This window comes from Heteronotia binoei, chromosome 1, assembly GCF_032191835.1.
Source record: "Heteronotia binoei isolate CCM8104 ecotype False Entrance Well chromosome 1, APGP_CSIRO_Hbin_v1, whole genome shotgun sequence".
NCBI classification, from domain to species: domain Eukaryota; kingdom Metazoa; phylum Chordata; class Lepidosauria; order Squamata; family Gekkonidae; genus Heteronotia; species Heteronotia binoei.
The window spans coordinates 255,096,522-255,109,661 of NC_083223.1; the positions used below are offsets into that span (position 1 = coordinate 255,096,522).

Genomic DNA, 13,140 nt, shown 5'->3' on the forward strand with positions numbered 1-13,140 from the left:
TTACAAGGCTCTTAGTACAGTGCCTACTGTAAGCTCCAGGAGGATTGGCTACATCAGGAGGGTGTGGTCTAATATGCAAAGGAGTCCCTGCTGCAAAAAAAGCCCTGGGATTTCTGGATGAGGGGCAGTGTCATGAGCTAGCCAGCTGCTTCCTCCTCCCAGGATGAGGAAATGGAAGACTCGGCCTTGCACTGGTGGAATGCCTACTTGAACAGCTGGATTTAGAGCAAGAGCCAGCAAAAGATGTGTCAGGAGACGAGGGTTGTTCATTCTAGCAGCAGAAAAGAAAAATGGGTGGAAGGTCAGTGTGCCACTCACCACCTGCATCTCCTGAACTGTGGTCAGAACTAATTGCTGGTGCAGAGCCCTTACAGGAGCCAGGTTCACAAGTCAGTGAGAAGTAACACCTGTGCTTCAAGGATGACTCAGTTCATTAGCTTGATAAAAGTGAAGCGATTTAGCTTGCCCACTCCTCTGCGTATGAGCCTGCTCCGGGGACAGAGTTTTGCCTTACCTATTGTCTGGTGCTTTGCCTTGTATCCTGTGCTTGCTTTTTCAGGTAGAAATTCAGCCCCTGATTTCTGCCCAGGTTTTCCAATTCTGACCCTTGAATCCCAGACCTTGCTGTTTCCCTTCACTCTTGGAGGGACCCCCTGGCTTACTGAATCTGCTGGTTTGACCTTGCTCTTATTTCTTGCCCTGAATTGTTGTGTTTGCACTTGTGTCTCCCGGAACTCCCTGGAAGAGTAAAAAGTGCCAGGCCTTGTAGACTCAACATTTGTTCTTTTAATTATAACTGTGCTGGTGCATACCAGAGGCTAGTGTTAGGTAATCATGGTTACTCCTTGAGAGTGACTGGTAGATGGGCAAGATATGCTGTGAAGATGGAAGGTTGGGTTGGTGTTCCTGAGGAAGATGGCACTTGAGAAGACTATACTTCCCCAGATGGAGAAGGATGTTCACAACTTAAAGGGAAAACCTGGTAGCTCTTTAACATGTTAACATCTCTTTATGGAGGAGCCATGTTCTGGTGGGCTTGAGGCCCAGGAACTGGCACCCAGATTTGCTAAGGCCCCTAAGAGCTCAAGGTTGACAGGCCTGTGTTGGGAAACACCTGGAGATTTTGGGAGTGGATCTGGGAGAGGGCAGGGTTTGGTGAGGGAAGGAGCCTCAGCAGGGTACAATGCCATAGAGTCCATCCTCCAAAGAGGTCATTTTCTCCAGAGGAGCTGATCTCTGCTAGCTGGAGATCAGATGTAAAACAGGAGCTCTCCAGGTCCCATCTGGAGGCTGGCAACCCTATCATGCAGGGAGGAGGCACCAAAAGGAGAGCTTTTCCTTTGGGGATAAAAAGATATTGGGGTGAAGCAATCACTCGTGTGTGTGTGTGTGTGTGTGTGTGATGGCCCATGGTTGCAATGAGGGAAGATAGAGGAGAATGATGCCAGAGGATGCCCGCAGTAACCTTTTTTCCTTTATTTGCTTACTGGATCTAGAACTGTCAGTCTCATAGCATCATAGACTTAGAAGTGATCTTCAGTGTCTTCTAGTCCAACCCCCTGCACAATGCAGGAAATTCACAAATACCTTCTCCCCCACCTTCCATCTAGTGAACCCTGCTTCATACCCAGAGGATGGCAAAAGCCCTCTAGGATCCCTAGCCAAACTGGCCTGGAGAAAACTGCTTCCTGACTCCCAAACTGGCCTGCAGAAAATTACTTCCTGACTTCTTAGAGTTATCCTAGAATCATAGAGTTGGAAGGGACCTCCAGAGTCATCTAGTCCAACCCCCTGCACAATGCAGGAAACTCACAAATACCTCCCCCTAAATGCACAGAATCTGCATTGCTGTCAGATGGCCATCTAGCCTCTGTTTAAAAAACCCCAAGGAAGGTGGGGGAGAAAAAGTCCTGCATGTTTTCCCCTATAGTAATTAAATTGTTTAAAGAGCCTTCACACTTCCTTACTTGTGGCATTGCTATTCTATGATCATAACAAAATATCGCCATTGTAGCAGAGTGGGCGGTGGCAGCAGCACTTCAGCTGGGTGGGCTGGCTGGTGAGTGGCTGGCCTGCCAAGGAGGATGAGCGAGTGGACAGAGTGGAGAGGAGCAGGCAGGGGGAGGCAAAGCAGGAGATCCCATTGCCTCTTCAGCCACTGAGGGAACAGTGCTGCAGGGTGGATGGGTGGGGGACAGGGCTGGCCCTGCCACCAGGCAAACTAGATGATTGCCTAGGGCACTGCCCTTCTGGGGGCATCAGAGTGGGCACCTCCATGTGACTCGGTGATGTTATCAGTTGAAGAGGAGGGGTGTCAGAAGTTAGCCTTGCCTCGGGTGCCAAACAGGCTAGGGCCAGGCCTGGTGGGGGAGGAAAATTTGTTGCCTTCCCTGCAGGAGCTGCTGGGTGATGGAGGAGGCAGGTGGGTTCCCAACCTGAGGCAGCTGGGTGGATGGGGGACGGGGGCAGGATGAAGGCAAGCCGAGGTGGTTCAGTTGGGCGGGCGGGCTGGCTGGAAAGGAGCACCAAGCTGGGTGAGAGAGAAGCCACCCTTGCCACCTCACTTAAAGCAGGGGGGTGGGATGAGGAGGTGAGGCAGGGAGCACGCAGGCAGGCAGAGGAGATTCAAGCATGGGGAGTCAAAAAGCACGGAGGAGGGAATGAGTGACAGAGAAGAGGCGAGGGGAAAGAAGAGAAAGGAGAAAAGGGGGCAGAGAAGAAAGCCAGGGAGCATGAGTGACACACAGAAGAAGGGGCAGAGGACAGGACAGGACAGGAAAGGAAAGGAAAGGAAAGGAAGGCAAAAGGAGTGGGATGCAGTCTCCCTGCATATTTCTTGCATGTCGCTGCTTATATGCAACAATTCTTTAATTTGGCAAGCTTATATTTTGTATTTAGCTCTATTTTTGAAGAAAGGTTTTTTGATCAGTGATTTCCCCATACCTAATGCTAACCCTATGCCCACCATTAACCCCTCTCTCTTCTCAGTACTTCTTCCAGAACCCATTGACATCCTTTTTTCTTATTCTGATTGGAATGTTTCTTTGACAGGTACACCCTGATAAGGCTCTCTGGATTAGGCAGAGACCAAAATCGATCCTCTCCTGTCTTGGAGAAACTCAGAAAAGGAACCATAAATGGAACTGGATGATAGCTTTGCAGTTTGGCCTAGACCAGAGGTGGAACCAGATTTTCTTAGTAGAGCTGCCCAGACTGATGCACTGATGTTAGGTGGAACTGGAATGGAGGTAGGACGTTCCAGTTTGGTTAAGCTCGATTTCACCCAGCCCCAGGGTTCCCTGAAACACACTGCTTAGTGGGATACCCTTCTTGGGGTAAAGAATCATTTAAGTCCATTTTGGTTAGACCAGAAGAGGGAGATGTAATGGAAAAAAAAGAGGGGGGAATGCAGCAAACCCCCAAAGGAAAAGATGAAAATCTGTTGCACATGCAAAAGGATGAAACAGATGATACTATTAAAAATGTAGCTACAATGTTACTGAGCACTCTATGTGAATTTTAAATATTGCAGATTGGACCTAAACAGATCCATGGACATCTCTCTATATAATAAAACCCCTAATGTACTGGTCACGAATCACCTACTCAGCCATTGGCCTGTCAACTGCCAATCAAGTTTTCTGCCATCTCATTGACTGAGAATTGAGCCACTGTTTCAGAGGAGAGAAAGAAAGCCATCCCTCAATTGGCTGAGGGAGGGAAGAGGAGGGAAAGAATCAGAAAAAGCCTTCCCTTGATTGGCTGAGGGTTTGTCCCCCTTCTGCCCTGGAAGGGAAACAGCCAGAGAGGGGAAAAAAGAAAATGGTGCCGTGCCAGCAGATCAACAGCGTTTTATTCTAGGCATAAGATTTTGTGTGCTTCCACATTCTTTTTTCAAATACAGAGAAAGGAAGGGAGGGGGGAAGGAAAGCCAGAAAGCGCAAGCCAGAGTGAGAGAGAAAATGGAGTCCTGTGTTTAAAACCAACATTAGATTTTGTGTGCCTGCACACTTCTTCAGAGAGAGAGACAGAGAGAGGAGAGGGGGGGTGGAAATAACCAGAGAGGGATAAAAAGGAGTCCTGTGTTTAAGGCCAATACCGTTTTATTTCAGGTATAAGCTTTTGTGTAGCTGTACACTTCTTCAGAGACAGAGGAAGAGAAGAGAGGGAAAGCCAGGGAGAGAGAGAGAGAGCCCTTTCCATTTCTTACAGATGTGGGGGGAGGGGGGACTTGACACCACAACTTGCATTCTTTATTAGTGGAAGGGAACAAGAGTCCAGCAGCACCTTAACAACTAACAAAATTTTTGGCAGGACATGAGCTTTCATGAGTCACTGCTCACTTCAGGTTCAGCTAGAATGTGTATCCATATCTTAGAGACTGACCTCAAATAACAATAGCAGCCATTGGTAACAAGAGAAGAAACCTAAGTTTCAATTTAATCCAAGAGAATGCATTGCCTTGAGCTTCTGTATCAGTTGCAATTCAGCAGTCTCTCTTTCTAACATTTTGGAATTCCTTTGGAAGAGAACTGCTACTCTTAGGTCAGCAACTAAATGTCCTGGAAGGTTGAACTATCCCCCGATTGGTTTTTCAGTGTTTCTAGTAGGCTTGCCAATCCCCAGGTCCCAGCTGGGGTTCTTCCACTTTCCCAGACTCCTTCCCACCCCCAGTCAGCTGGCTGGCAGGGGGAAGCCCCGCCCCCAGAGGACCATGTGCCTTTGTACCTCCGGAGGCTCCAGTCTCCGATTGAAAGGCTTCCTCTTGGGATGGTGTGTCTGTGTTACTTGGAAGAAGTTGGCAGCAACTCGTGAGTAGAGAGGCCAAGCCCTTGCTTCAGAGTTGCCAGAAACGGCAGGGGGCAGGGAGGGAAACCTCTGCTGAGCACTTCATTATTCCCTATGTGATCGATTCTCATAGGGTATAATGGGGAATTGATCTGGAGGTTTCGGGGGCTCTGGGGGAACTGTTTTTTGAGGTAGAGGCACCAAATTTTCCATATAGTATCTAGTGCCTCTCCCCAAAGTACCCCCCAAGTTTCAAAATGATTGGACCAGGAGGTCCAATTCTATGAGTCCCAAAAGAAGGTGCCCCTATCCTTCATTATTTCCCATGGAAGGAAGACATTCTAAAAAGTGTGCTGTCCCTTTTAAATGTGATGGCCAGAACTCCCTTGGAGTTCAATTATGCTTGTCACACCCTTGTTCTTGGCTCTGCCCCCAATGTCTCCTGGCTCCACCCCCAAAGTCTCCTGGCTCCACCCCCATAGTCCCCAGATATTTCTTGAATTGGACTTGGCAACCCTAGTTTCTAGTATCAGTAGAAAAGAGCTGCTAGTGTGTTCTTGGTGCACAGAATGTCACAGTGAAGATTTTAGACTCAAGTGGGAAGGGAGGTGTGTCTGGCTTCAAATTTGACTGAAAATAGTCTTCCAGCTAGAAGCAGAATGTGCCCCTGAACAATTCTGCTCGGTGCATTTTGTTAAATGATAGAAGTGTGGGGCCCTTTCCAAGAGCCTCTGGCCAGCCATTCCACAATGTGGGATCTGCCACAGGGAATGTGTTTGGGCAGCTGCCAATTTTACCTGTTTGCAGAGTGGCACCTTCAGGAGGATTACCTTACATGAGTGCAGCTGTCACAACAGAGCATTGCGAGAGAGGTGGTCATTAAGGCCTTTGTAGGTGATATAACCTTGAATGAGACCTGGTAACTGGTGGGTGACCAATGGAGGGTTTGCAGAATGAGAGTGATATGCAAATTCTGCTTAGTGCTTAGGGGAGGGGCCATGGCTCAGTAGTAGAACATCTGTATTTGACATGCAGAAGGTCCCTGGCTCAATCCCTGGTTCACTAGGAAATCGGTGAACTGCTGCCAGTCTGAGTAGACAATACTGACCTTGATGGACCAGTGGTCTGATTCAGCATAGGGCAGCAGCACCAACCAATCGATGATGCAACATCAAGCCATATGTAGAAGTCACATACTCTCTTGCATGTGTGTCCTTACAGACTACACCACAGGTGGGCAAGCCAATCCAGAGGGCCTCTGTTTGAGAATGGTCCCCATTACTGAATAGTCTATGAAATACCCATATAAAGCAGCTTCATGTGTACCCAATATGGGCATTATGGAGATCAGCTGGGGGGAGCACCTGTGGGGGGATTTCATGTCAATGCACTTGGAGGCTTACATGGTGGCAGCCTTCTCTGCAACCCAACAGGACTGATTTTTCATGCCTCTGTTACAGCTTTCAAGGAGGAGAGCTTTGTAGGCTGTTTGGCATATTGGCCAGGAAGGGAGGTCTGGTTGGCCAGTCACCATGGCACTCGCCCAGAGCCTCTTTCAAGAGCCCATTGCATTACTCCCACAACGGGCCTTATTCCTAGTATGAAATAAAGCACATTTGGATGAGTAGCCCATATTGCATTTTAAGAATATTTATTCCTACTTACTCTACAAGTGAACATCTCTCTGTGTGTAAAGTTTGCACTGTATTTGATAGTTGCTGGGTTTTTAGGTCTGTTCTGTATATTGTGAGTTTGAAACATATTGATGTTTAATTTATGAAGTTCTCAGCTTATATTTTACCACTGAAGGTGGCTTTTTGGCCAAAACACATTTGGTTCTTGTGTTTTGACACATTTGTACCTTTGAATATATGTAATTATATAGTCTGACATTTGTTCTGATATTAGGTATTGGTACTTATATATGGATCCATAGATATGTGGTTTTCATTGTGATTTTAATATTTCCTATGCATACTTTAATATATTGTATATTTTTATATTACCACTACATGTTTAGACATATTCAATATGGTTTTTGTCTAAACCTTTCAGGAAGATGAAGAACCAGATGCAACTGAAGAGCATGCCTCTGTGGAGCACCCAGTTGCAAAAAGGCAAAAATTAGAAAGAGGAGACATCATAGAAGATCAATCCAATAAAGAAATTGTAATACAGTTAGACATTACAGACCAGGAATGGGAACAAATAGTGGCAAAAGAAGTAACTGGAAATCTTTTCATTGAAATTGGAGATGATCTTTATGAAGTTGAACTTCAGAGGGATGCACAATGGGAGACAATTCCAGAACGGCAATCAGAAACAGTCAGTGGAAAAGATACAGAAGTCAAAGAGCAGTGGGCTCCACGAAAAACAGTGACCAAAAGAGCAAAAGGGTTTTGGCCATCTACTGACTCTAGGGAGAAGAAAATCCAAGCTCGATGGGAAGTCCAAAAAAACTCAGAGATGGAAGAAGGACTGCAATTGCTAATCAGTGACAACTTGACAGACATGGATCTCCTAAAATTTTGGGCTTTCTTAGTAAATCATCTGGATGTCTCAGAAGTACTTGTTGGAAAATTGGAGAAACGAAGTAAAGATCAATTGATACAGTATATGGACAAAGCAAGGGAACTATTAGTACCATTATTTACTAACAAAGTTACGAAGGATAGCAAAACACGTAAGACATTAGCTCAAGCTAAGTCATTGACTATAAACATCATAGATCACTTCATAAGAGGTAGGAAGGTAAGAACTTCAAAGGGAAAATACCCAACATGGGTGTCAGAAGAAGCTTTCCTGGCATTCCTGAAGCAAATGATACATTACTGGACAGAAGCATCTCAAGGAGGAGATGGCCCCCCTATTTTTAATCAACCAGGAGACCGTGAATCTGCTATTAGCAAACAATATTTTGTAGACTGGTGTGTTTGTGCTATGGCACACCTAAAGGTTCGGATTCAAAAGAAGTGGACAATTCAGCAGGAAGAACCGAAAACACCCAAGATGCTACAAATGACAAAGAGATCTACAAATGGAAGAATGGAAATCAGATGTGGAACAAATGCTGAAGACTCCATGGAGCGTATTGAAAACGAACAGGAGAACCAGTATACTGATCAAGAAGTTCAGCAAATGCACAAGGAGCTCAACCTTTATATGGGTCCCCCACAAATGGGTGAGGGTTTAATAGATCAGAACATGAGTTTTAAAAACCCCAAAGCAAGTGTAACTTATGGGAGAAGCATATCAGACTGGAAAATGACAGTTAGGGAGTTTGTAATGGAAAACTCAAAACAGAGTTGTGAGTTAAGGGGGTCAGAAGATACAAAAAAGGATAAAGCAACTTGTGTATCTGTTTCAAAAATAAAATTGAAGCAATGCAGCCAGATGGTGAAAGAGGCTAGCAAGGGAGAAAAGATTGGTGGGTGGGTGGACAAATCTGAGGTCCGTCAAACTGTGACAAAATATACTGCTGCACCTTTGTGTTCTATTCCTAAAAATATAGTTATCCCGATGCAAGAACTGGATAAAGGGGATTGGTCTTTGAAGGGAATAAGACCTAAACAGGATGAAAGGACTGAAATTCCATCACTGAAACATCAAAGAGAACAGCTCCGTAAATGCCAGCCAATGAGATGGAGAGATTGCCGGGAACAAGAAAAGCAACAAAGGGATGAGAGTAATGAGATGGTGGGGAAAGGGGCACAGCCCTCTGGCATAAGTACTGTTACTTGTGCACCTACACACACAACCTTTTATGCAAACAACAGTGAGAGGTTGGAGAAAAGAATCTCCAAACATGGCACTCAAAGAATAGATGAAGTAATTCAAGTAGATGAATCTATAATCCCATCTTCTTGTGCTATCAGTCAAGCTATAGAGCAAGCACAACAGAGAAGCAGAGAGGAGCAAAACATCATGAGCAAGACACAAAACCAATCTATGTCTTCTGCTAATATTGTAGCAAGAGCAGGAGGTAGGAAAATAGGAGCATCACAGCCATTGGGAACAGTTCTTGAGCATACACAAGAATGTATTGAAGATGAGGAATTATTAGAAAGTTACTTACAGAGTGTAGGAGAAGAAGAAGCTTATAACTCAAAGAACAGATACATCATTCGATTACGTTACACAGGAACAGATGCACATAAACTTACTAGGAATTACATTGTAGATGTCATCTTATTTGGTTTGTTGGATGTGTCCAAAGGAGATATTTTAGCAGTCATCATGCCCCCAGGGAAGAATGAAGTTGACATTTGTTTAACATCTGAGTTGGCCTATCAGAGGTTTTGGAGCCGCTGTCAAGCAGCTCCCAAAGGAAAATCTCAAATTTTAAATGACTATGAGGTGATTCCCCTATTTCAAAGTGAGACCAAAGTCCTCACAATAAGCTTTAGAACAACAGAGGTTCCAGCAGAGGACCTTACAGTTTGGCTGGACAGGTACTGTAGGATTTTACTTCCTCCCCAAAAGAAAAGAGATAGACGAGGGATATGGACTGGGGAGTACAGAGCCATAGTAGCTTTAGAAAGAACTCCAGGAAATACCCTCAAACATCTGCCCAAGTACTTCTTTACGGGGGCCAACCAAGGTATTATAAGATACAAAGGGCAGCCCCCTTCATGTTACCAATGTGGGGGGTACAACCATGTTAGAGTAAACTGTAGAACCCCTTTATGTTCTATTTGTGGAAGTAAAGGACATCCATCAACTCAGTGTAAAGAAGGGATCACATGCACGTTATGTATGAAACAGGTGCACATGTATGCTTTATGTTCAGAAGCACCTATGAATAACAAATATCCCAAAGCGTATGAGAGGCCATTAAATAGCAAAACCAATGTGGGACAAATCAATAGACGTTATCTCAGCAATACCATAACCCCTACAGCTGAGAAATCATCATCAAAACTAATTGATTAACTTTTAGGGCAAGAGAATTAACACAATTAAGGAATCAGAAGAGAAGAAATGGAATGGGAGACAGTGAAGAGAGATAAACGTAGGAAGAGAGATACAGACGAGCCCTTTAGTGCTACCGTCACAAGGAAAAATAAGTTGGAAACCTTAGAAGATGAACCTGGAATGGAAAGAGAGGAAGTACCAAGTGTTTCTCCGGGCTACTTTTTAGGATGAAACGGCCACATCCTGTTTATGAGAAGTAATATAGAGGGTGTATCATGAGGTCCTTTCTCTGGGTGTCTCCCAGCTTTTAAGGACTCACCAGGTTGGATGGTGTGGATCTAGCATGCCAAAGGAAAATTTAACTGGCAGTGGGACAGATGATCTCACAAAAGCTCATGGTTAATTTGTGTCTACTAGCCACGGCAGCTAGGGGGGAGCCTATATGTTCAGAGGCAGTAAACTCCTGAGCGGGACTCTTTTTGTAGCAGGAACTCCTTTGCATATTAGGCCACACACCCCTGATGTAGCCAATCCTCCAAGAGCTTGCAGTAGGCCCTGTAACAAGAGCCCTGTAAACTCTTGGGGGATTGGCTACATCAGGGGTGTGTGGCCTAATATGCAAAGCAGTTCCTGCTACAACCCCCCCCTGCTGCTGAGTAGTATTCCTACCACTGGTCTGATCCAGCAGGGCTTTTCTTAATGTTCATGCTTTCACCTTGCTTGCCTTTTCACCTTGCACATACCCCTGATGTAGCCAATCCTCCAGGAGCTTACAAAGCTCTTTTTTGTAAGCTCCTGGAGGATTGGCTACATCAGAGGTGTGTGGCCTAATATTCAAAGGAGTTTCTGTTAGAATTCCACCCCTGAGCATAACGTAGCATAAATTAGTCCACATAAAAAGAAGGCACAGCTCCCTAAGTAATATACAGCTCACCTTACTCTCTTGTTCTCTTCTTTCCTCATTCCTGCCCCCCTCAAACAACTCTATTTTCGGCAATGGAAGCAACATGGCCTTGGATCCTACAGAGTTGTTTCTGCTAAGAGAAAGGTCTCCATTGGCTGCTGAGGGTCTCCGCAGAGAACAGCATGGAGGGGTGGCATTTTTGACTGCTGTGGGAGGGGGAAGGTGTGAAAGCTGCACTCCACAGATGAACATAAGAGAAGCCATGTTGGATCAGGCCTATATATATATATACACACACACACACACACACACACACACACACACACACACTCTGTGGCTAATAGCCACTGATGGACCTCTGCTCCATATTTTTATCTAAACCCCTCTTGAAGGTGGCCATGCTTGTGGCTGCCACCACCTCCTGTGGCAGTGAATTCCACATGTTAATCACCCTTTGGGTGAAGAAATACTTCCTTTTATCCATTTTAACCTGTCTGCTCAGTAATTTCATCGAATGCCCACGAGTTCTTGTATTGTGAGAAAGGGAGAAAAGTACCTCTTTCTCTACTTTCTCCATCCCATGCATTACCTTGTAAACCTCTATCATGTCACCCCGCAGTCGACGTTTCTCCAAGCTAAAGAGTCCCAAGCGTTTCAACCTTTTTTCACAAGGAAAGTGTTTCAGCCCTTTAATCATTCTAGTTGCCCTTTTCTGGACTTTCTCCAATGCTATAATATCCTTTTTGAGGTGCGGCGATCAGAACTGCACACAGTACTCCAAATGAGACCGCACCATCGATTTATACAGGTAGGGTGGCCAGACCGTCCCGGGCGCCCGGGAATGTCCCGGTTCTGGCCCCCTATTCCCGCCTCCCGGGCTGGCTATACCGGGACCGTTAAGAGGTCCCGGTTTAGCCAGCCCCGGAGGCGGTGGGCCGCGGGCGCCGGCGGGGAAGGCAGGCAGGGAGGGAGGGAGGGAGCGTCCCTGCGCGTGCGCAGGGCCCCTGCACACGCGCAGGGACGCTCCCTCCCTCACTCGCCGCCTTCCCCGCCCGCGCGCGGGGCCCGGCGACGGTGGCGGAGGCCTCTCCGTGGCCTCCGCTGGTCGCTGGAAGCCCTCCAGAGACTCTGGAGGGCCTCCAGCGACCAGCAGAGGCCGCGGAGAGGCCGCGGAGCAGCCGGCGCTGGTCCCGGAAGGCCTTCCAGAGACTCTGGAGGGCCTTCCGGGACCAGTGCCGACCAGCGAAGGCCTCTCCGCGGCCTCCGCTGGTCGCTGGAGGCCCTCCAGAGACTCTGGAGGTCCTCCAGCGACCAGCGGAGGCCGCGGAGCAGCCGGCGCTGGTCCCGGAAGGCCTTCCAGAGACTCTGGAGGGCCTTCCGGGACCAGCGCCGACCAGCGAAGGCCTCTCCGCGGCCTCCGCTGGTCGCTGGAGGCCCTCCAGAGACTCTGGAGGGTCTCCAGCGACCAGCGGAGGCCGCGGAGAGGCCGCGGAGCAGTCGGCACTGGTCCTGGAAGGCCTTCCAGAGACTCTGGAGGGCCTTCCGGGACCAGCGCCGACCAGCGAAGGCCTCTCCGCGGCCTCCGCTGGTCGCTGGAGGCCCTCCAGAGACTCTGGAGGGTCTCCAGCGACCAGCGGAGGCCGCGGAGAGGCCGCGGAGCAGCCGGCGCTGGTCCCGGAAGCCTTCCAGAGACTCTGGAGGGCCTTCCGGGACCAGCGCCAACCAGCGAAGGCCTCTCCGCAGCCTCCGCTGGTCGCTGGAGGCCCTCTAGAGACTCTGGAGGGCCTCCAGCGACCAGCGGAGGCCGCGGAGAGGCCACGCAGCAGCCGGTGCTGGTCCCGGAAGGCCTTCCAGAGACTCTGGAGGGCCTCCAGCGACCAGCGCCGACCCGTGGAGGCCGCGGAGAGGCCGGCGCTGGTCGCTGGAGGTCCTCCAGAGACCAGCGGAGGCCCTCCCCGGCCTCCGCAGCCGCCGCCAGCCTCGCCAGCAGCACCAGCCACCGGGAGGAGAGGCCGTCACCCGCCCTGGAAGAAGGTAAGCAGGGAGGGTGGGGGCCGAAAGCGGGGGGGGGGCTGGCGGGAGGGGGCGGTCTTCCTTCCCTCCCCCCTCCCTTCCTTCCTTTCCTTCCCTCCCTCCTCCCTTCCTTCCCTCCTCCCTTCCTTTCTTCCTTCCTTCCTTCCCTCCCTTCCTTCCCTCCTCCCTTCCTTCCCTCCCTCCCTCCCTTCTTTCCTTCTTCCCTTCCCTCCCTCCCTCCCTCCTCCCTTCCCTCCCTCCCTCCTCCCTCCCTTCCTTCCTTCCCTCCCTCCTTCCTTCCTTCCCTCCCTCGCTCCCTCCCTCCTTACGTTCTTATGTCACACAGAGTGTTGGACTGAATGGGCCACTGGCCTGATCCAACAGGGCTTCTCTTATGTTCTTATGTGACGCAGAGTGTTGGACTGGATGGGCCACTGGCCTGATCCAACAGGGCTTCTGTTATGTTCTTATGTGACGCAGAGTGTTGGACTGGATGGGCCATTGGCCTGATCCAACATGGC

The 13,140-nt window shown here is 48.4% G+C and overlaps 1 protein-coding gene across 1 annotated transcript; it reads left to right on the forward strand.

Moving 5' to 3' along the window:
• Positions 1 to 469: 469 nt before the first annotated feature.
• On the forward strand, positions 470 to 9,754 carry ZCCHC3 (zinc finger CCHC-type containing 3). The gene is made up of 3 exons (XM_060260337.1): positions 470 to 559; positions 3,052 to 3,248; positions 6,844 to 9,754. The coding sequence occupies exons 2-3, from the start codon at positions 3,138 to 3,140 to the stop codon at positions 9,718 to 9,720; spliced, it is 2,988 nt and encodes a 995-aa protein (XP_060116320.1). The 5' UTR covers positions 470 to 559; positions 3,052 to 3,137; the 3' UTR covers positions 9,721 to 9,754.
• Positions 9,755 to 13,140: the final 3,386 nt, after the last annotated feature.

Bases quoted from the DNA above. Each gene is read 5' to 3' on its own strand.
- ZCCHC3 (XM_060260337.1), top strand. From the start codon at position 3,138: ATGGAACTGGATGATAGCTTTGCAGTTTGGCCTAGACCAGAGGTGGAA. The intron at 3,249-6,843 runs GTAGGACGTTCC...TAAACCTTTCAG, and splicing joins TAGGTGGAACTGGAATGGAG to GAAGATGAAGAACCAGATGC.